We start from the raw sequence: 23,382 nt of genomic DNA on the forward strand, positions 1-23,382 counted from the left end.
CGGCTCCCCTGCACCCCCCCCCTCCCCGCGCAGTCTGGCGTCCTGACATCCAAAGTCGCTGCCAAGTAAGTAACTGAGATGCCAAACTGCAGCTCTGCATCCAAGTCAGAAGCTCCCCGCGAGCGAGCCCGCTTTCTACTAGGGACACTGACGCGAACGCGGGGCCCCGCGAACCCCCTCGGCCTCCCTCCCACCCCAACCCCCATCCGCCCCCACCCCTCCCTCGTACCCCGCCGGCCCGGGCGTTGCTAGAAGAAGTCGCGAACGCGCACAGCCACTCACCTCTGCACGGGAGGCAACAGCAGCACTTCGCGAAGAGCCACCCCAAAGAGGGACCTCGGGTGTAAGCCCGGTCGCCGCCCTTCATGCTGCCGCCTGGCCCCAGCGCTCCGGCATGGCCCGGGCCGCCAGCAGCGGGTGGGAGCGCGGCGGACAGGAAACTTCAGCGCCGCGGCCGCGAGCCAGTCCCCTCCCTCCTCCCCGCCGGCCCGCCGTCCAGTCCCCACCGCGCGGCCGCCGCTCTTTCTGGGAGCCAGAGCCACTTTGGGGAGGAGGGGCGGGGTGCCCGCGGGGAGGGAGGGCCTCAGGGGGCGGAGTTCCAAAGTCCAGCTGTGGGGCGGAGTTCCAAAGTCCAGCTGTGGGGCGGAGTTCCAAAGCCCAGCTGTGGGCCGGGGTCCCCGCCAGCGGCCGGGCTGTGGACGCAGGGGGAGCGCCGGGGGCCGGGTCTGGGGTACGCACAGCCTCCAGCACACAACAGGTGCTTGTCCTTGTGTGCAGCTTCCCCTCCTCAGCGCTGGCTTAGCATACGCAACCAGAGGAGGCCAAAGAGGTGGGAGAGGAGCAGATTTAGAAGGTTCAAGACTCAATAATGCTTTTTCTCTCTAACAGATGCACCCCCTCCTTCCCCCCAGTCCTGGAATATGGACCGCTTCCTCTGCATTGAAAACACCTTCACTTAACTCTTTTCTTTCCCTCCTTTTACTACTTAATGCTAATAATGATAATAGTGCCTGAGTTTTTTATAGGCTCCTGGCCTATAATGATGGTGTGCAAAAGCACTCTGGATTTGAAATCATAAGCCCAAAATTCAAAGCTGTTTTGCTGCCTACTAACTGACCTCAGGCAAGTCACTTCACTTTTTTGATTGTCAAATTCCTCATTGAAAAAGTAAATAAATAAAAGAAGGAGAAAGGATTGTTACGTTAACAGGATTGCTAATAAAGTTTAAAAGACATATGCATGTAAGTACCTGTTAGAGACATTTAATAGTTCCAGTTGGGTGAATGCCTACAGAGAAACTCCAAACATCTTACTTATGCTGGAGGAAGACTTCCATTTACCATCTCCCCAACCACACCCCGTGGGTCTATCATTCCTTTCCTTATATCCCTAAGCTTTTCTTTTAAAAATATTTTTCATATTTCAAGGACACACTCAACATCCCTCACTCGCACCATGAAGCCCACCTGCATCACATCCACTGGACCTTCCTATGAACCACTGTGTTTATCACTCACAGGTCATCTCTCCCATTTTTTGTGTGTCCCGATTTGGGAAAAAAAGGGTTTCTGGAACCATACCACACACATAAAGTAGAGAAGGCCCATTGATCAGAAAAAAGGGAAGTTTGTGAGAGGAATAAAAAAAAAAACAGAAGTTGATCACTCAGATAACCAATTCCCACCTACAATAAAGACAACCAGGGGCCAAGCCTTTTAGGAGTTACCATGCTTTGGGGCTTCCTTTCTCAATTTGAACCATGTTTAGATCAAGGTGTTGCAGCATCTGCCACATGGTTGCAACACAGTAGATGCTCAGGAGATAACAGCAGCACAACTTAATGAATAACAATAGCTAACATGTATTGAGCATTTATTTGTGCCAAGCAGTTTCCTAATTGCTTTCTATGCATTGACTCATTTATGCACACACACACACACACACTCACACAACCCTTAAAAGGTAGGGTCCTCTTTTATAACTGAGGAAACTGAATGAATGAGCCATGATGAGGCTTTGATGGTTTAAGTCTAAATAAAAAGCTTCCCCCCCATAGGAACAGTAGAACCCAGAATCAAAATCCCACTTCTAGTTCTGCCACTGCCATCTCCCTGATAGCCTCTCCTGGCGAGGATTATATGAGAATCTCATTGTTCAGTAGGAAATGTGCCCCTGGTGCTCCACACACAAAATAAAGAAATAAAAGTTCAAATTGCTCATGCAGCCCACACTCCAGATTTCTGATTTGCTGATCATCCTGACTATGGTCAGTCTCATCCTGTCAGCCTGAATGAATTCAGGATCATAGTTATCCTGGATTCCAGTTCTGACCTGTGGCAACCTATACATACATGTTGTCTAGTTCTCTCTTCCATATCACCAAAGACAAAAGCCATTTTGTTGTCCTTGCCATCCCAGAGCAGAAAATTGGCTAGGACCTCAGCCCTTCTAAAAGTGAGCTTTATTTGCTTGCGATCCCCTGCATGGGGGCAATGATACAGGAGTCTATATTTAGTCTAGCCACCTAATCCATCACTCTGGATACTTTAGGGTCATTCTGACAGAAGTTGAAAGATGTTTCAAAACTGCTTGGTAACCACTTACTTTTTCACTTAAGTCTTCCTTCTGGGCCTTTGTGTTCAGGTAACACTGATCACTTTTCTGTCATAATCCTTTGCAAGAGGCTGATGACATCATCTTGCAGAAACTAGCTTGAGTTAGATGTTTGTGGAAGACCCAGCCCTTACTTCAGAAATCAGGGTATAAGTAGACCCTCAAGTAGTCTTAGTCTCTATGAAAAGAATCCATCAGGCATGTGTCCACAGGTCCTTATAACTTGAGAATCCATCCTACTCTCAAAGGCATAAAACCATTAGGACCACCTACCTATCTTAAGTTGAGAGGGTCAACACATTTTGGCCATCCTGGAGATTCACTAAAGGGGTTGGGCACCAATAACTCAGAGTCCCACTGCCATCCTCATGTGCCTTCCAGAATGAGACCAGTGACGTCTACAATCCAACAAGGAAGTCTTGAACACCACTGGGACATTGACCGATTGCAGACTTATTCAATAGTCAGCAAATATTTATTGAATGCCTACTATGTGCCAGGTTCTGTTCTAGGTACTAGGTCTACATTGGTAAACAAAAACAATCCCAGCCCTTGTGGAGCTAGCTGCTAAGACAGACTCACCTTGAATGTGAAAGAAAAGGGAATCAACATCAGATATGTGACCAGGTTTTGAGTTGAGGGATTTAAGAAAATAGGTGCCTGATTCTTCTAACCTGTATCCAGGTGTTTTATGGTAATGTCCTCAGGACAATTTAAAGGAGGGGGTAGGGCAATGGTTATTGAACACTGGTGCTTATAGAATCATAAGAGAAGCTTTAAAAAAATCTAGGCATTCATGTATGAAAAACTCACAGCTAGTATCATATTCAGTGGTTGAAAAACTGAGAGCTTCCCCCCTAAGATCAGGAACAAGACATGGATGTCCACTCTCATCATTTTTATTCAACATAGTACTGGAAGTCCTGGCCATAGCAATCAGACAAGAAAAAGAAATAAAAGGCATCCAAATTGGTAAAGAAGAAGAAAAACTTTCACTATTTGCGGATGACACGATACTATATGTAGAAAACCCTAAAGACTCCACCAAGAAACTATTAGAACTGATAAATGAAATTTCGTAAGGTTTCAGGATACAAAATCAATATACAGAAATCTGTTGCATTTCTATACACTAATAATGAAGTAGCTGAAAGAGAATTAAGAAAACAGTCCCATTAACAATCGTTCCAAAAATAATAAAATATCAAGGAATAAACTTAGCCAACGAGGTGAAAGATCTGTACTCTGAAAACTATAAAACACTGATAAAAGAAACTGAAGATGACACAAACAAATGGAAAGATATTCCATGCTCATGGATTGGGAGAACAAATATTGTTAAAATGTCCATACTATCCAAAGCAACCCACAGATTTAATGTAATCCCTGTCAAAATACCAGCAGCATTTTCCACAGAACTAGAACTAATAATCCTAAAATTTGTATGGAACCAGAAAAGACCACGAATAGCCAAAGCAACCTTGAAAAAGAAGAACAAAGCTGGAGGTATCATAATCCCAGATTTTAAGATATGCTACACAGCTGTAGTAATCAAAACAATATGGTACTGGCACAAATATAGATACATAGATCAATGGAACAGAACAGAAGCCCAGAAATAAACCCATGATTATATGGTCAATTAATCTTCAACAAAATAGGCAAGAATATGCAATGGGAAAAAGTCTCTTCAACAAATGATGCTGGGAAAATTGGACAGCTACATGCAAAAGAATAAAACTGAACCACTTGTTTTATACCATATACAAAAATAAACTCAAAGACCTAAATGTGAGACTTGAAACCAAGCAAATCCTAGAAGAGAACACAGGCAGTAATTTCTTTGACATTGGCTGTAGCTATATTTTTCTATATATGTCTCCTGGGACAAAGGAAATCAAAGCAAATATATATTGGGAATACATCGAAATAAAAAGCTTCTGCACAGCAAAGGAAACAGTCAATAAAACAAAGACAACCTACTAAATGGGAGAAGATATTTGCAAATGATATAGCTGATAAGGGGTCAGTATCCAAAATACATAAAGAACTTATGTTCTTGAGGATTAAGGGGACACCAAAAAACCCCACAAATAATCCAATTAAAAAATGGGCAGAAGACATGAACAGACATTTCTCCAAAGAAGACATACAGATGGCCAGCAGACATGTGAAAAGATGCTCAACATCACTCATTATCAGGGAAATGCAAATCGAAACTACAATGAGATATCACCTCACACTTGTCAGAATGGCTAGAATAAAAAACACAAGAAACAACAGGTGTTGGCAAGGATGTGGGGAAAAAGGAACTCTTGTGCACTGTTGGTGGAAATACAAACTGGTGCAGCCACTGTGGAAAACCATACTGAGTTTCCTCAAAAAATTAGAACTAGAATTACGATATGAAGCAGTAATTCCACTAATGGGTAACTACCCAAAGAATACAAAAACACTAATTCAAGAAGATATATGCATCCCTAAGTTTACTGCAGCGTTATTTCCAATGGCCAAATTATGGAAGCAGCCCAAGTGTCCATCAATAGGTGAATGGATAGAGATGTGGCATATATATATATATATATATATAGACAACGGAATATTACCCAGCCATAAAAGGAATGATATTATGCCATTTGCAACAACCTGGACTGACCTAGATGATTAGTATAATGTTAAGTGAAATAAATCATTCAGAGAAAGACAAGTATCATATGATTTCACTCTACCAGAGGGGGGATGGGGGGATGGGTGAAATAGGTGACGGGGATTAGGAGTACACTCATGATGCGCACGAAGTAATGCACAGAATTGTTGAACGGCTATACTGTACACCTGGAACTAATATAACACCATGTTAATTTTACTGGAATTAAGATAAAATAATTCTAGGCATTAGATTTGTTGCTGTTGTTGTTGTTCTTAAGGCTCCACAGGTGATTCCAGAGTGGAACTAAGTTTAAGAATTGATGCCTAGGTCTTCCTCCCCCATTCCCCTGGAGATTCAGATTAATTCACTCTGGGTGAATCTTGACTTCAGTAGTTTTAAAAGTTCCCCAGGTGTTTGTAACATGTAGCATAATTTGGGAACCAGTAGTGTAATGTCGTGGTTTGCAGACTTGAGTGTGTATCAGAATTACCTGGAGGGTGAATTAAAGCACAGATTACTGGGCTCTACTCCCAGAGTTTCTGATTCAGTAGGACTGGGGTGGGGCCTGAGGATTTGCATTCCTATAGGCTACCAGTTACCTGGGAATGCTGATGTTGGTACTAGGGGCCACACTTTGAGAACCACTAATGTAGAGAATTTTCCCCATGTGTTTGCAATCTATGCCCCTTCTTTTTGTAATAGCATCTTGGTTTTTCTTTGAGGAAGCAGCCCTCCTCCATTCTCGGACCATGTTTTTGGGTATACCTGACATCCTTCCCTGTCCACCCTCCACTCCAAGGATTGGTCCATGACCTGGGCTCAGCCAGTCAGTCAGTCAGTCAGTCAGTCACAGGGACTGATTCAAATTTCACACATGACCCAATTTTAGCCAAGGAGCATAAACCATGAGAGCTTAGCAAGAAGTCCTGGGATGGCAGCAATCTCTTCCCACAAGATTTCTATGTTGGTGGAATTTCTAAGTTAGCCTGAAGCAGCTGGAGACCATCTGGCCATAAGCACATAGGAAGAAGCTGCCTGAGAATAAAGTCAACATGGAGGAAAGAGATAAGAGAGCCAGAGCCAGAGACAGAGATGAGAGACAAAGAGTGACAGAAAAACAGACAAGTTGGGGGAGAGGTCCTGATGATACTATCTGAATAACTAGATACACTTTTTTCCCCCAAAGGCTTACTGCGCCCTGGACTACACACACCCAGATAAACTCCTTTTTGCATAAGGCAACTGAATGTCTAATTTCAGGGTTTCGAACACCTACCCATCCATTCCCAAAGTTCAGGCTAAGAACCCCTGACCTACAGCATATATCTTTAGAGTGTTCTTAGTTTCCAAACAGATGGCTGAGCCTCATTCTTATTTGGCAGTTTGTCTTAGTGAGGCCTCCTCCAAAGTCCATTTTGCACAAATTAGGCTTTCTATCCACTTGTGTGTCCACTTTATGTCTCATCTGCATTCTGCACCACAGTGAACCCCAAAGAATTCCCACTGGTCTCAGCCTGCAGACCTACTGGGCCTGGTACACCATAATGCGGGGCCTGGGACCAGGGACTAAAGGGACTGCCCTCTCCTCCATATCAGCCACAGGCTTCAGTAACACTGGACGGCGACCTCAGGCATCTGCCCTTTCCACCCACAGACGTATGTCCAATTTTGTCCTTTAGGCTTCTTCTCTTCAGATTTACAGGCACAGAGTTTTTCAAAATCACCTCACTTTAGTGTGAGCTCAGCCCGGAGACGGTGTCCCACCTCAGGTCAAGTAGAGCGCACACCTTCTACAGACCATGCCTATATAGGCTCCGTCTGGGCTGCAGACATGGCCCCCGGTGAATGTGGAGACGGGCCCTGCTTCCCTCATGCCCCCTGGCCAGTCCTGTGCCTGCCTTTTCCTCCTCCAGCACGGACTCTCACTTCTTTTTTTTTTTTTTTAAAGATTTTATTTATTTATTTGAGAGAGAGAGAATGAGAGAGAGCACATGAGAGTGGCGAGGGTCAGAGGGAGAAGCAGACTCCCCGCCGAGCAGGGAGCCCAATGTGGGACTCGATCCCGGGACTCCAGGATCATGACCTGAGCCGAAGGCAGTCGCTTAACCAACTGAGCCACCCAGGCGCCCCCAGACTCTCACTTCTAACACCCACTCCCAGATTCTGATCCAGATTCAGATCTACAGTTTTTTTTTTTAAAGCTCTACAGGAGATTTCAGCATCAAGTCAGGGCTAAGAACCACTGACCTTGGGGCTCACGGCCACCTACACCCTGGGATTACTTCCTGCATGGTTGATGCAGAGTTTAGAGATACCCGCACTGGGACGTGTTGACTTCCTCAAGCTCTGACAACTAGCCCCTTCATTCATTCTTCCGCTGCCTGTTATTCCCTCCAGGGGCTAATTGCAGGTCCCTTAATCCTCATCTTCCCGGTGTGGACTTCTGATCTCTGAACTGCCTGATTGTGGATGCCAGGGTGGTTCATAATTTTTCCCCAGTTACGCCATCCTGATTTCCATTTATGACTGTGGCTTAAAACTCTAAGATGGTTACTGATTGTTTATTCAACAAATGGTTGGTTTTTGAACATCTACTATCTACAAGTCACTTAGCTCAACCGTATACGGGGGTTTGGGAAATTTATATGAGAAATAGAAATTGGATAAGATATGTACCCTGAGCAAAGACAAAGAAGAACTGGGTGAGTTCTGGGAGAAACAGTTGGTTCATTTTTTTTTTTTTTTTTTTTGGTGGCAGAGAAAGGGGACTGGAGGCAGACCACGACTGGGCACAGGTAGAGGTTTTGTCTTTATGTGAGAAAGAGGAATTGAGATAATCATCACCAGTAACCGGAAACTCTTTAGATTAGAGATTGGAGGTGCAAAGTGTGCATTACTTCTCTATTTAATCTGAACTCCAAATAGGTCTTACAGAACTATATAATGTCCGCATGGGTAACTATTCCCAGGCAGTGTGTGCCATTTTAATAGTAATGTCTATAGAAAAAGGCATGACTGCCAGCATTATGCACAGGAATCTCTTCTCTGTTTAGTGTGGTCTCACCACTGCACCGTCCTGGCCCTGTGGGGGCCACAGACTCCAATGACGAAAGCATCCCTAAGCTCATCCTGTATGTGTAAACTTAGGGTTCCTCCGTGCTTGCCCACCTGACACCTGTCTCTGACTCACACTCAAGAACAGGAAGCCCCAGTGTATCCTCTCAATCTTCCTCTTTGCTTTCAGGAAGCAAGTCTCACTGATCACTCTTTGGTCTGAACCAGGCCCAGGTAGGGAGGGGGAGGTCTAGGTCATACGGAGGAAATTAGTGGGATTTCACTGAGGACCCAGAACAGCCAACATTCCTGTCCCCTGGGGACAGAGAGGTAGAGCTGCAGGCAGCCAGAACAGGTTCCTGGAGATGTGTGCTGAGCAGCCGCCTGAGCTCGGGAGGAGAGACAGGCTATTTATCAAAGTAAAGATGACTGATGCTGTGGAGTTGCTAAAAACAAACCCTTCCAGGTTTTATCTACTTCCAGAAATGCTTACTTCTAAGTAGGTCAAAGTGTTCCTGAAGTAGGGCAGTAGCAAGTGCCAGTCTATCGCTTTGACTGAGTTCCAATTCAGGGAGGCTTACCGTCGCTAAGCGGCCACCACAAGGGATGGCACTTGGAGTCCGACCCTCAGCGCCACCTTCCCTCCCGCTCTCCCGTGTGGGAGGGGCAGCTCCAGCAGCTCGTAGACTCACGGGGCCCCAGGCGAGGCAGACGTTTCCCATACACCAAGTGCAAAGTGGATTTTGCCTTGACGTAATTCAGGTCAGTTTATTGAAGATTTCAGTAACAAGAGGAATGTGGAAGACACTGCCCATCCCAAATAAATGTGAAGTACTTAGTCCATGTGTCCCCAGAAAAGACTTCCTGGGAAACAGAAATGCAAAGATTTCCTCAGTCAAAACTCCTGACATCAGAACACTATTCCCTGTTCCCATCCTCAAGCTCTTGCTAAAGCTTAAGTCAGCTTCCACTACAGTTTTTAGGGGATGGAGAACAAAGTGAACCTGGTGCTTCACACACAAACTCCTTAGAATCCTTGATGCATGGTCTCCCTCCCACCTTTCCTTCCTTCCTTCCTTTCCTTTTCTTTCTTTTTCTTTCTTTCTTTCTTTCTTTTCTTTCTTTCTTTCTTTCTTTTTCTTTCTTTCTTTCTTTCTTTCTTTCTTCTTTCTTTCTTTCTTTTTCTTTCCTTCCTTCCTTCCTTTCTTCTTTCCTTCCTTCCTTCCTTCCTTCCTTCCTATAAATATTTACTGAGAACTTCTTATATCCCAGCTACTGTTCTAGATGCTGGGGATAGAGTAGTGAACAAAATAGACAACACCCCAGCACTTGTAGGGGGAACCGACGGGCTGGGGCAGTGGGAGGAACAGACAATAAATGTTAACAAATGTTGCTGTGTGGTGATAAATGCACTGAGGAGAGTACAACAGGGGAAGGGGTACACGGTGCGATGGGAGAGGGTGGGAATTAACCAGGTGACATCTCAGTGGAGATGCGCAGGATGTGTGGCAGCCAGCCATCCAGGTATCTGAGGACCTGCAGGGTCCGGAGGGTCCCAGGCAGCAGGAACCAAAGGTGCGGGTGCTGGGGAACATGTGAGTGGCTTGACCCGGGAGTAGCTCCGTCAGGCAGGCTGATCAGGAGAGTGGGAGGATGTGTTAGGAAGAGTATGGCCCCGCCAAACCTGTCCACATCCTAATCCTGGGAACCTGGAAATGTTACCTTACACAGTAGCAGACACTCTGCAGATGTGATTCAGTTAAGGACCCTGAGATTGGGGGTTGTCCTGGAATATTCCAGTGAACACGACCACATGAGTCCTTAAAAGCAGAGCCCCTTTCCTGCTATGGTCCGAGGGAGACCAGACTGTGGAAGAAGAACCTGACATGCGACACTGTGGGCTTTGAAGATGGAGTAAGGACCACAAGCCAAGGAATGCAGGCAGGTTCTAGAAGGTGGAAAGTTGAGGAAACAGCTTCTCACCTAGAGCCTCCAGAAGAAGTGCAGCCCAGCTGACACCTTGATTTTAGCCCAGGGACACCTGCGTGGGACTGTAAGAGAATAAGTGTGTGTTGTGTGCAGCCACTAAGTCCGAGGTGATTTGCCACAGCTGTAAAGGAAGACCTAGCAGACGATGTCAGGGAGCAGGCTCTGGGTCAGGATGAGTTGGAGCCGCCTTGCAGCCACAGGAACGACTTCCTGTTTAGTCGAAGTGAGACAGGAGCCAGGGGACTGTTTTACACTGAGGAGGGTCCTCAGCCCAGAACAAAGTAGGCCTGGGGTTCACGTGCCAACTATCCTTGCTCTCTTTTATTCTTTAAAAAAAAGTGGGGGGTAGGGAGCGTGGACTGGATGACCCCTACATCTCCCTCTTCCTGAAACTCCATCCTGTGAGGGCTCCCAGACTGTTGGTCAATAACTACTGAACCATTTCTGGCCCAGCCCATTGAGGCATGATATCCCCACACCCACCCCAACCCTTGACATCTCAAACCACCCTCCATCACACAGGTCAGCCCATCTTAACGGTGTGACCTGAATGCTTCCTTCAATGAACACAGTTCATCACTGAAAGAGAACAGATCACTGAGAGGGGCAAACCAGGGAATAACTTTGAATTTTCAGTTCAAATATATCAGATAGGATCTCAACCCTCTGGGTAGAAGGTAAAAGAAAGTTAGAAGAGAGGAGTAAACCATTTGTGAGGGGGCGGGAATCATAGAGCCAGACAGACCTGCTGTTAGTAGCCGGGGGGAAGGGCCCAGGACAAGCCAGGAATAGAAACTGAGGGAAGCGTGGTGCAGACTAGAGACAATACTGGGGCCTTTGCAGAACCTGTGCATGGCGGGGGAGGGGGGGGATGTGCTGGGTGACTCGGTCAGTTAAGCGTCTGCCTTCGGCTCAGGTCATGGTCCCAGGGTCTTGGAATTGAGCCCCACGTAGGGCTCCCTGCTCAGCCGGGAGTCTGCTTTTCCCTCTGCTTCTCCCCCCACCCAGCCCCCATTGGCTTGTTCTCTCTCTCTCTCGCTCACTCTCTTTCTCTCAAATAAATAAATACAATCTTAAAAAGAACCTATGCATGAAACTAGAAACTGAACCTTGACCCTGTGAACAACCCTGGAAAGGATTCAGGCTGGAAATACCCTAAACTCACCTCTATGGAGCTATCAGGACTGGGACAAAGGGCAGGTAGGGAGAACGTTAACTGACCTCTGGTGAGGTCCTAGGCTGGGAAGTCTAACACAAGGGAAGGAAGTACTGTTGCCCCTTTTTATAGACTTTGAGGATCTTGCCCACGGATACGATCCCGTATGGATTCAGACCCCGGTCTTCCACGTCAGGACCTGTGGTCCCTCCACAGCTGTCATTGCTCATCTCATGGCCTGCTGCTAGGATCCACGGCAAAGCCTTGTGGTAGCCAGGCCTTTTGTTTCATTCTAAACAGCCTGTGTACACGACAACATGACTAACTTTAAGTTTAAATGCATTTTCACTGGGGCACCTGGCTGGCTCAGTCGGTAGAGCACGTGACTCTTGATCTCAGAGTTGTAGGTTCAAGCCCCATGTTGGGTGTAGAGATTGCTTAAAAAAAAAAAACAAACCTAAAAAAACAAAAGCGTTTTTACTTAACACTGCCCCCATGAGCCTTCCGGCAACTCTGAGATCTAGGCATCTTTATCAGCTTCCCTTTGCACAGGTGTGGAAACTAAGATAAAGTGACTTTGCACTCATTCCCCGCCCCCCCCCTCCTCTTCCTAGCCCATCTGGCTCCCTGAGAACTAGACCCTCACCTGTTTCCTCAATGTGTAAGGACACTTCTAAGAAAAAGATGGATGATTGTAAGACATTAGATTGAATCATCTCACATTACTGATATTCAACCATTTTTTTTTTTAAAGATTTTATTTATTTATTTGAGACAGAGAGAATGAGAGACAGAGAGCATGAGAGGGAGGAGGGTCAGAGGGAGAAGCAGACTCCCTGCCGAGCAGGGAGCCCGATGCGGGACTCGATCCCGGGACTCCAGGACCATGACCTGAGCCGAAGGCAGTCGCTTAACCAACTGAGCCACCCAGGCGCCCGATATTCAACCATTTTTGACTAACAAAAATGCCAATTTCCTGTGGTTCAACCTAATAAATTAGACCTTAAAATGAAGATATTGATGCCAAGCGGAGACAGATGAAGCATAGGACACCTAGGTTCCTCGCTTTAGGTTACTAAGTATGCTCACCTGATATGGACAGAAAAAAAGCAGACATCTTTAGGACTGGAGGGGACCCTACAGGTAACTCAGGAAGATAGGGATGAAGGGTAACACAAATGCTCTTTTAGAATAAGCAGCAATATGAGTGACTGTAGGGAATAATCAGGAAGAAAGACGAGCCCATAGAGAGCCTCCAAGTAGAATTTGGTCGCCTCTAAGCTGTGCCCAGAGAGAAGGAGACCAGATCAGAGGTGCACGTGAGGGACTGGGGGGCACTGAACGTGCAGGGGTGAAGCTGGACAGCTGCAAGTTCCTAAATCCAAGGATGGCTAAGAGAACTTCTAAAACCACACACACATAATCACTTTAAACAAGTTAGGATTGTTGAATTTAATCCAAAATGTTTTGTCCTGCCCTAAGGAATTAATAAAAGATGTACATAGAAAAGGTACAGAAAAACTGTACCTTAGGAAAGAAGTGTCTAACATTTTATATGCACATTATTTTATTCTAGATAAAAATCAGGAGATGCAGCACGAGTATTAGGGGGGACTGGAGAAAGGAGAACAGGAGGAGGGGTGGGCAGAAAGCATCTGGATTTCAGCACGAAGAGGAATTCCTTACCATTAGAATTACACTAAAATGCAGCAGGCTTCTTCTAGAAGTAATGAGCTCCCAGTCCCTGGGAGTGCTCAAGTAATGCTTGGCTGGACTGTCAGAGACATTCAGAAGGGGCTCCCTATATTAGGGAGAGAGTGAACCAGAGGACCTTTAGTGTGCTTTCCACTTCTAAGATTCCAAGAGTCCATAAAAGCCAATGTTCTGAACTGAAATGAAATCTAATCAAGGACCACTTTTATTCAATTATAAAAAGAGAAATTTTAATTCTAACTTTTAATAATTCTGAAAAATGACTAGGAACTCCTTTTAGAATCTCTACCAATGCCTCTCCATCTATCTTAAAACACGCTTTTCTTTGAGAAGTATCAGCACGCAAGTTCGTTACATTTCTCACGCGAATGCACTAATTTTTGGTTTCAGTTGTTCTTATCCAGCAGTGTTGTGTTTTTTAAGGACAACTTCGTGGCCATTTTTTACTGCAAACATACTGTATTCAGCTATGTTATTCTTACACAGGATTTTATGGGCTAGCCTGGAAACCCACTCCCACGCCACTCTCACGTGTACAATTTTGTTGGGGAAAGTGAGTTCTGGTTTCCAAAGGGGTTCCCCCACAGCTGCTCGGTTACGGACGCACAAGCGGAGTAGGGGTGCAGACCAGTGGCTGTAGTTTCAACATGTCACTTTGTACCTGAAAGGAAACGTCTGGGGTCTATTCATCCTCCAGTTATTTTTCCCGCTTGCCGTGATGGATCCCTGTGGGTAGGCATATGGCGTCAGCTAAAATCTGAGCGTGGCTGCTCCTAATGCAGAATCGCACTGAAAACTAAGAGAGGGACTTTTGGCGGACTCTCCAGAGTCAGCAGGCAGGAGGAACCTTTTAGTCTCTGGATCTGACAGCAGAGGGGGTAGGAAAGGCCCATTTTGGTTCCTGGCAGCAGAAAGTACAGGAAGTTCCCATCCTGCAGCAAATCTGCTGGACAGGCTGGACCAGCTCCAGGGTTAGGCCGGCCCCTATCAGAAGTGGCCCTGCTTCGGCCTACTGTCCGGAGGGCCGATCAGAGTTTTTCTGCTCCAGCCGGGCACACCAGGACCTTTCTGGCTGGCAAGGCACCCACAGGTTAAAATCCCTCTAGGGAGGGAGCACACGAGGCCCGGGGTGGGAGGGAGAGTGAGAGAGAGCAGTGCGTCTGGCCACCTCTCTCTAAATGCTCATCCAGCTCGACTGGTTGAATAAAGGGCAGCCTCGTCAGAGGGAGGCACAGTGAACCTGAGTGCCTGTCTCAAGTGTCTTCAGAATTGGGAGGCCACAGAGCACCCTGGTGAAGAGGGAGACCTTGGGAAATGGATGGACCTGGCTGCAAATCGAGGTCCACCTCGTAAGTCACGTAAGCTCGTGTCTTGGGGCAAGTTACCTAATCTTTCCAAGACTCACTTTCCTTGTCTATAAAATGAGAAAATAGTGTTGTTACTCGTATTAAGGCACTAACCCAGAAACCTGGCCCACAGGAAGGCTCAATAAACGTCAGGCGTTTTTATGAGTTGGCTGCAAACTTAACATATGTAGCACCCCAGACTCGCTCAGCATCTTCAGGCGGTTGGTACTCCAGAGCCCAGGTGTTTGGCTCCGTTCTGTACCTTCACACCCTCCACAGCCTGGGCAAGCTGGTCCTGAGGCCAGCTGGGGGATGACAGAGAAATCATCAGGACATCCCCTGGGACAGCACTCCCTGTGAAGAGGCCAGCGCCACCCTGGCCACTGCCCCTTTCCTCCAGGACATCGGCTCGTAGGGCTCACCTCCCTGGCCTAGGTTTTGCTAAGCAAAGAGGCCTTTCCTTATAGCTTGTCCAGGTGTGCAGCTGAAGCCAGCGAAGAAACCATGCAGGAAAGGAAAAGGAACACAGATGTCTTATGTAGCTCCACAGAGAAGCATCTAGACTGGTTTTTGGAGCCTGGGGCAGAGGCACCCAGGACCTATGCTTTTTTTTTTTTTTTTCCATTTAAACCATTTTTAAGTATACAGTTCAGTGGCTTTAAGTCACAACACGCCCATTGTTGTGCAACTACCATCACCATCCATCTCCGGAACTTATTTCACCTTGCAAAACTGGAACTCTGTCCCCATGAAACACTAACTCCCATTCCCCCTCTCCTTTCAGCCGCTCATAACCATCACTCCACTTTCTGTTTCTATGAATTTGACGACTCTAGGTACCTCATGTAAGCGGGACCATACAGTGTTTGTTCTTTGGTGATTGGCTTATTTCACTTAATATAATGTCTCTAAAGCGTATCCATGTTGTAGCAGATGTCAGATTTTCCTTCCTCTTTAAGGCTGGATAATATTCCATGCTCATGCATATAGCACATTTTATTTCTCCCTGTAGCCGCTGATGGACACTAGGGCTGCTTCTACCCTTTCACTGTTGTGAATGGCGCTGCTGTGAACACGGATGTGCAATAATCTCTCTGAGTCCCTGCTTTCAATTCTTTCAGGTGTATAGTCAGAAGTGGAATTCTGGATCGCGCCGTAATTCTATATTCAGTTTTTTAGGAACCCCACGCTGTTTTCCACAGCAGCTGCCCCATTTTACTTTCCCAAAGCAGGGCACAGGGGTTCCAATTCCTCCATGTCTTCACCAGTGCCTGCTATTTTTCTGTGGTCTTCAATTTTAAAAAAATTTTTAAAGATTTATTTATGTATTGGAGAGAGAGAGAGAGAGCGGGGGGAGGGGCAGACAGAGGGAGAGAATCTGAAGCAGACTCTGAGCTGAAGGCTGAGCCCGACGTGGAGCTTGATCCCAGGACTGCGAGATCATGACCTGAACCAAAACCAAGAGTGGGTGGCTCAACTGATACGCTGCCCAGGCGCCCCAATTCGCTGGGGTTTTTTTTAAAAAAAAAATAGCTATCCTAATGGATATAAAATGGTACCTCATTGTAGTATTGATTTGCAGTTTCCTAATTGTTAGTGATGCTGCCCATGTTTTCATGTGCTTATTGGCCTTTTGTATATCTTCTCTGGAGAAATGTCTATCGAGTCCTTTGCCCATTTTTAAATCAAATTGTTTGTTGTTGTGTTGTAGGGGTTCTTTATATAACTTGCAGATTAATCCCTTCCAATTCATCTTTACTATCTCCTGGTAAAGGCGGCCAACCCCCTAAAGCAGGGACTCTCAACACTCATGGAACATCAGAATTACGAACGAACCAAAGAAATACTGATGCCCCAGGACCTTGGTGGTGCTGAATTAACTGGTCTGGGGTGGGGGTGTGAGGCATCAGAAGACTTTTAAAAAGTCTCCTCCGAGTGGTTCTCAGATGTATCCAGAGTTGAAACCCGTGGGAAGCACTGCCCTCCCCCACTCACTGCTCAGAAAGCGAGAGGGGATAGATTAGGAAGAGGAATGACGAGGTCCCACAGTGCCCAAGCCTAGTGAGGGGGGCAGCAAAGTCATAGGAAAAGCAGGGCCCCCACTTGGTCACACAGACTTATCATCAGTCCTGCCGCAGATATATCAGGAGGAAACAACCATCCACTGTCTCCGGAGAAGGCACGGGAACGAGAGACAAGAGAGAAGCCTTGAGCTGCCTGCAAGCCCGGTGGGCAGGGTGTGTGGTGGAGAGCTCTGGGCCGTGAGGTGGGAGCCTTGGTTCTACTCCAGCTTTGCCATCAACTTTCTCTGTGGCTTCTGAGGAGTCACCTTGCTCTCCTGTGCCCAAGAGTGCCCCTAGAAGAAAGGAAACTGGGTAGTGCTCTGCTTCTCAACCCTGGCTAGACCTTGGATTCACCTAAGGAGCATTTAGAAAACACTGACCCTCAGGTCCCACTCCAGAAATTCTGAATCCGGTTGTTTTAGGTGGCGACTGGGTGTTGTCATTTGGTAAAGCTTCCAGGTGATTCTATGTGGCCAGGGTTGAGAGCCGTGGTCTAGCAGTTCTCCCAAGTACCCTCCTCAGTGTTACCATTCCGAGGTTCTTCCGCCTCCATTTCCGGGGGCGACAGTCATGGCCTGAGCACTCACGTGGCACTTTGCACATCCTACAGATACTGCCCTCCTTCTCACAGCCCAGAGGAACACTGACCTGATGCTCTCTGCAAAGGTTAAGAGGACCAGTTCCCTTCTAAGAACTGAAAAAGAAACAGATTCCAACCTCTAGCGACATGGGATAAGGCCACAACCCCCAGAAGAATGTTTTATTCTCAGTCCAGCTGTGCATTGTGAGTTAGAGCGCCTGCTGGAGACAGATCAGCTGGGAGGAGAAAAGGCCAGGTGGCCGGCAGGCAGCCAGTCGGAATGGGGGAAGGAACAGTTTAACGAGTTTCGGCTAAGAAGCCAATACTCCCGGCAGGCCCTGAAGGGGGAGGGGGCTTTCCAAACTGGGGCGTGTGCACGAGTGCACATACTTTCAGATGAGGCCACGTTAGGGCCATGAGGGCTACTCCATGGCGCCCTGACTGCCAGGAACTGGACACCTATGTGTACTGAGCCCACACGGGGGAGAGGGTGGTGCGAGCTCACAGGCTGCCGTCCGAAGGCCCCGCTCATTGGCCTACGCTTGGAGAGAGAGGAACCAGCCTGCAAACAAACAGAGCCAAGGAAATGGGTGGTAGGCACTGGTAGGGGACGGCCTTTAAGAAGCCAAGCTGGCTGGTGGAGAGAGCCAGAAAGTTCCATGTTTGCTTCCCTCCCTACTTTCTCTCTTGCCCTCTCTTTACCATCCCTCCTCCTTAGTGCCCCTTGTCTGTTACCTCTTCACCAACCCCTCTCCCTCTAGATTTTTCGCCCTGGATCACAGACCCCCTCTGACGGCTTTCTGGCTCTCTGCTTCTGCATGGCTGGCTTACTCCTGCCAGGCCCCACAAGCGGTAGGGGCCCACCTGGTGGGCGGCAAGGAGGGGACGCAGGGTCTCCCCAGCCACAGGCCGGGGAGGCCTGGCCTACGTCCGGAAGTCTCAGCTCTTCTCTGGAAGTAGAGTCCTTCCTGATGGAACCACCCACACCTGCAGACCTTCCCAGCACAGGATGCGCTGTCCTTGGTTTTGTCTCCAAAGATGGGGGTCGCTAGATGGGATGTGTGGGAGTTTGTAGCTATTTTGCTGACTAACCGATGACAAATGATGTAATAACTATAGCACATACTGCGTGCGTGCTGGGCACTGTTCCAAGTGCTGTGTGTATTTCACATCATCCACCCTCACAATTCTGGCCCCTTTGTGCCCCAGTTTCCCCTTGGTCAGACTTCAAACAGAGCCACATTCCCGAGTTTCACAGATCTTCTCTTCCTTGGTACGGTGAGTTTCTCCAGTGGCTACTTCAAAGGACCCAGGAGTTGTACCTGCAATTCAAACTCCAATTTCCTGACACTGTCCCCGCTCAGTCTTCAGAGAAAAGGGGGGAGAAGCAGGTGATGGCTGAACTGGGGGAAAGCGACACAGGTGGTGTGTGTGTGTGTGTGTGTGTGTGTGTGTGTGTGTGTGTGTGTAGAGAAAAGAATCAGGTTTTAGTTTCCAGTAAAACCCCAGGGACACCCTTGGAGGAGTCGGGCAGCACGAATAATGCAACCTGCTACTGCCATCTGGTGGACGAAAGGAGGAAGTCAGGCTGTGAAGGTGGACCAGATGGAACTCGAAAATCAGGATCATTTCAGCAATTTAATTAGCCTCAGTATGTACCAGGAAGTCTGTAGCGGGTCTCCGTGGTGACCCTGGTGTCCCTGCCTCCAAACAGGTCCCTGCCCTCTTTCCATTTCATAAATACCCAGCACGGGTCTTCACAGAAGGCGCCCCGACGTAGATCATCTGAGCAGTTAAGAAAATAAGCTCAGAACCAGGAGAACTTGGTGTCACCCTCTGAGCCTCAGTTTACTTAATGTAATGACTCAATGAAAGACTTCAAAGCCCCTGCCAGGCTTGTCTTTTTAAGTTAGTGGTTCTCATACTAGAGTGAGCATCAAAGTCCCCAGAGAGTTTGTTAAAACACTGACCATTGGCCCCTGCCCCCAGCATTTCTGACCCAGTAGGTCTGGATTGGAGTCTGAGAATTTGCATTTCTAAAGGTTCCCGAGGGATGCTGATGCTGCCAATCCAGAGACACCCCTCACCTTGGAGAATCACTGTTCTAAGTAGTTCAGCCTCCTTGGTGTAAGGGAAAAAGTGAATAAGCAAGCAAATAATTTATATAAAATAAATAACAGAGCTTACATAAAACAGAAGCCAGGGCTCAAATAACGTATCTATTAGAGCCCCATAAATAAGTGTCTCGTGGCCTGGCAGGGCCGAGGGGAGGGTCAAACCTGCCGGGGAGCCCAGAGTAGCTCTGGAGCAGGAGGGTATGGGTCAGCGCAGAAGGGAGAAGGCTAGACGCTGGCCAGAGGTACAAGAAGACTTTTCTGAATGTTGTGGGAGAGCTGGAAGAGGTCTTAGAGGCCATCTAATCCAGCTTTCATTTTAAGACAAAATGGACTCACAAAGGTTACATGACTTTTCCAAAGTCACACGGCCACTCGGTAGCTCTTTTTCTTCAAGTTCCCAACCCGCTCCCTTCACAAGCAGGTCCCAGAGGAATCCCACACGGTCCAACAGGTTCACAAGACCGGTTAGTTCCGCGATGTTCTGGGGTTAGGGTGGGCCAGCGCCCCAGCGGCCCTTGGCACGTGCCCGCCCCCTCAGTTCCCCCTACCTTTCACCAAGGGGAAGAAGCAGTCCATCTCCACGCTGCTTCGGGAATGGGAGATGCACAGGGCGCTGCTGGGAACCAGGCCCTCCTGGGGGGGGCTCCGTTCCGTGGTACGGACCAGACACCAGCCCGGCCGCTCGCTGGGCCGCTCCAGCAGCTCCACCGTCTGCCCCACCTGGATGGTCAGCTCGCTGCTGTGGCCTGCATTGAAGTCCTGGAGGACCACGGTCAACTCACATCCGCCAGAGAGCTTGGGGTAGGGTGTGGAGTGAAATGTGAGGGGTGGAGGGAGGAGATGGTGGGCCAGAGGGGAAGGGAGAAAGGATGCGTGTAGAGGAGAAGAGGAAGAGAGGAAGATAAAGGGGAAAGATGGGGTCCGGAGTGGAAAGAAGGCAGAAGATGGAAAAGGGAGTTGGGAACAGGAAAGAAAACAAGAAAATAAAGTAATTGACACAATGCCATTCAATCATCCCACCGCTCTAGCTCAGGCCACAGCCTGGAGCCTGCCCAGGACCGAGCTTGATTTTAATTCCTTCTTGTTCGCCTGGAGTTATTCTTATTTTCCTTTGCCAAGCTTCCATTTAACTGTGCCCTCCACCCCCTCCCCCAGTATGTCTCTTTACTTCTTCCCAGGGCACTACCTTTACCCCATCCCCGCCCCTGTGTCCACCCTCTGACACTTCCTGGGCACCATTTCTAACTCACACACTCTTACGTGCTTCTAGTTGAAATTTGGGAATAACGGAAGAGACGACCTCCTTCCTCCTAACCTTTGCAATCTTCCCTCTCCCCATCCCTAGCTGGACCCTCAGCTGAAAACAGAGGCTGCCAGTGACACAAAAAAGAAGGAGGCATCAAGTCCAAGGAGAAGCAGAACAGAAGGGGAACGGAGTTGGCTTACCTTAGCCCAGCCACTGGGGGCCAGGGGAAAGAATGGGAAGGGAAGAAGAGAGGTCACGTCGTACTTAGGAACCATCCTCAGTGCCCCATCGTGCCCTCCCCCTGGGCCTGGCCCTTCCCCACTGTACTGGTTCTGGGGCAGAACCAATAAAACTGCGGGGAGACACCCCAGGGTGAGAACTGCCTCTTCTAGCTGAAAGCCGAGACCTTCTCTTCTCACCACGAGAAACCACTAGTTATTAGTTTGTCTCACAGAGCTAAGCACAGAGCCTGTCTCTTGAAATAGCACCTGCACTTAGGGGCAGAATGAGCGGAAGAGAAGGGAAGAAATGGGAGACCCAGAGGCCCAGCTGGGTAGCCCGTTCTCCCCAGGGTTCAGCCCAGACAGTGGCTCAGTGGGACAGTCCCCCTACCGCCTCCAGGGAACCTGGCCTCAGTCTGTGCATCTCTAATGGAAGCCTCCAGGGCCTGCATTGTCTGCACCAGCAGCCGTACTAAGGCACTAGTCCAAATATATGGTGTAGCTATTTCACCTACAGCCTGGGAGGCTTCTGCTGAATGGAAAACACAGCAAGCATCCCAGTAAGTAGAGAATCAACAGTTCCACCAGGCCCCAGAGCTCAGCATCCCGGACTGTGAGAATTTCCTGTTAAAGGAACTTGAACGTCACAGTGGGCTTGAGAAGCCGCACGATGCATCAGACTGAGAGTTGCCCTATGTATCGGCACCAACCACTGAGCAGGGAGCCTGCTCAAAACACAAGTCCGTGGAGGGGCATGGTACTGCCACTGAGATTTGATCAGGAAGAGAAGTCTGCAGGACAGAAGCTGCAAGAGGGAAAGCGACAGAAGAAGAAAACACGCTTGTTGGCTCCTTTTTCCATTTAACTTTCTTGGTCGCATTAAATGCACCGACTCTACCCTGTCCCCGTCTGGTGCTCTCTTCCCTAAAGCATCGTTTTGAGAAGAATGGTGTGGGATGGTGATCCCTCAAGTCTGCAGAGTGCTTTTACACTGTGCAAAGTACCTTCACATTAACTCTCCACAACGACCAGGTGCTGTTACCGCCTCCGCTCATCCAGCCAAAGAGCTTCAAGCTCAGAAATGTCAAGATCATTGTTGACACAATGAGTGTGCATAAAAATTGCCTAAGGAGTTTATTAGACGTGCAGATGGCTTTGCTGGTTCCTCGCTTGCCCTAGCCCCCAGTCACAGGTTATGATTCAGGAGACCTAGGAATGCCTATTTTTAACAAGACTCCCCCAACTTATGATTCTGAAAAGGGGTTCCCTGAGATACTGCCTGAGAAACACTGGCTAGATGGTTTCCCATGGTCACCCAACTGGACTTGAAGCCGGCCCTGGACCACAAATCCCCTGTTCTTTACACCACATACCAGAGTAAATTATGTACAAGTTTTAGGCATGTTTGTGGTTAGAGGGGGTGGGAAGCAGGTGGAGAGAAGGCACCACTGGCCGGAGCTACTGGTCTTCTCGGGGTTGGCTCGGCCTGCATCAAGTTGCTTACACTTTTTGGACTGCAGTTTCTATCTTGACCAGTCTACACTAGGAACGGCTACATCACGGAAACACAAGTTTCACGGAGTTAAGTTCACTGATATTCTATTTCAGTTTTTTTTTCTCAGTTGCTGGTGGCATCCCACTAAGTTGACTCCACTTTCCACTAATGGAAATTTGTAGAATTTGCCAATTCCATTTGTAGGATGTTAGACTAGATGATCACAAAATTTCCTGCTAAGTCTGAGAATTTCTATCAATGAACTCTTATGCTTCAGTGCGGTCACTCCTCTGTGCCAACCTTAGGATTCTTTCCCAAGGTCAAGTGTGCACATGACCTGAGATGCAACTTGCAGCCCTTTCAGGGATGGAAATGGCCCTTTTGCAGACTGTTGCAGCGAAGCAGAGGGAGCCTGAGGCTCTGGTTACAAACAGCCCAGCATGACCCCAGACAGAGACCCACTGCCCCCCGTGGAGAAGTTACAGCCAGACCCACCCACAGGCAGGTGGGGGCTGTGGTGGGGGCAGGAGGAGGAGAGGATAAAGAGCCAGGCTGCGTGCCTCTATAATTCAAAGATCAAGAGAAACCTGGAAAACACCAGCAGATGGTGGTTTCTGCTTCCTGTGGGCTGCACAGGCCAGACAGACAGAGGAGAAAGTGGAAGAAAGATGATCAATGGGCTCACAGACCCAGCCAAAACCCATTACGGCTCAAATATAGGATGAATGTCCTGGTTTGCCTCACCTCAGTGGCGTGGTCAAAGAGATTTACCACACTTGGTCCCCACTCCACAGCAACAAGGGATTTCCAAACAGTGGCGGCGAGGGGCTTAGGAGCAGTGGATGAGCCCGTGGTCGGGCAGAGCTGCCTCTGAAATCCCCCCTCAACCTCTCCCCAGAGCAACAGGGAAGCTTCAGGCTCCCCAGGGGACTCTGGGTTCACACCTGAGAAACCCTGCTTCAGAGAACCCAGGACTGGAATCAGAACTGGAAAGTTCGAAGAGCCCTTGCAAGGAGGGGCAGGGGCAGAGGGGCCAAAAGACCTTTGAGGAATCTTGGCACACTTGAAACATTTGTACTTGAAATCCTCAAAATCATTCATTCATGCCTCACGCTTTAAGTTTTCTCCTGGACTGAGAT

The 23,382-nt window shown here is 48.1% G+C and overlaps 1 protein-coding gene across 1 annotated transcript in view; it reads right to left on the minus strand.

Moving 5' to 3' along the window:
• KALRN (kalirin RhoGEF kinase) overlaps positions 1–23,382 on the minus strand; it is a 535,107-nt gene that overhangs the window by 118,256 nt on the left and 393,469 nt on the right. The window contains exon 33 of the mRNA XM_081815029.1: positions 19,830–20,076. Within this exon, the coding sequence (XP_081671155.1) occupies positions 19,830–20,076 (247 nt within the window). The remainder of the gene's footprint in view (positions 1–19,829; positions 20,077–23,382) is intronic.

This window comes from Leptonychotes weddellii, chromosome 1 (assembly GCF_054177405.1).
Source record: "Leptonychotes weddellii isolate Sample4059 chromosome 1, ASM5417740v2, whole genome shotgun sequence".
NCBI classification, from domain to species: Eukaryota; Metazoa; Chordata; class Mammalia; order Carnivora; family Phocidae; genus Leptonychotes; species Leptonychotes weddellii.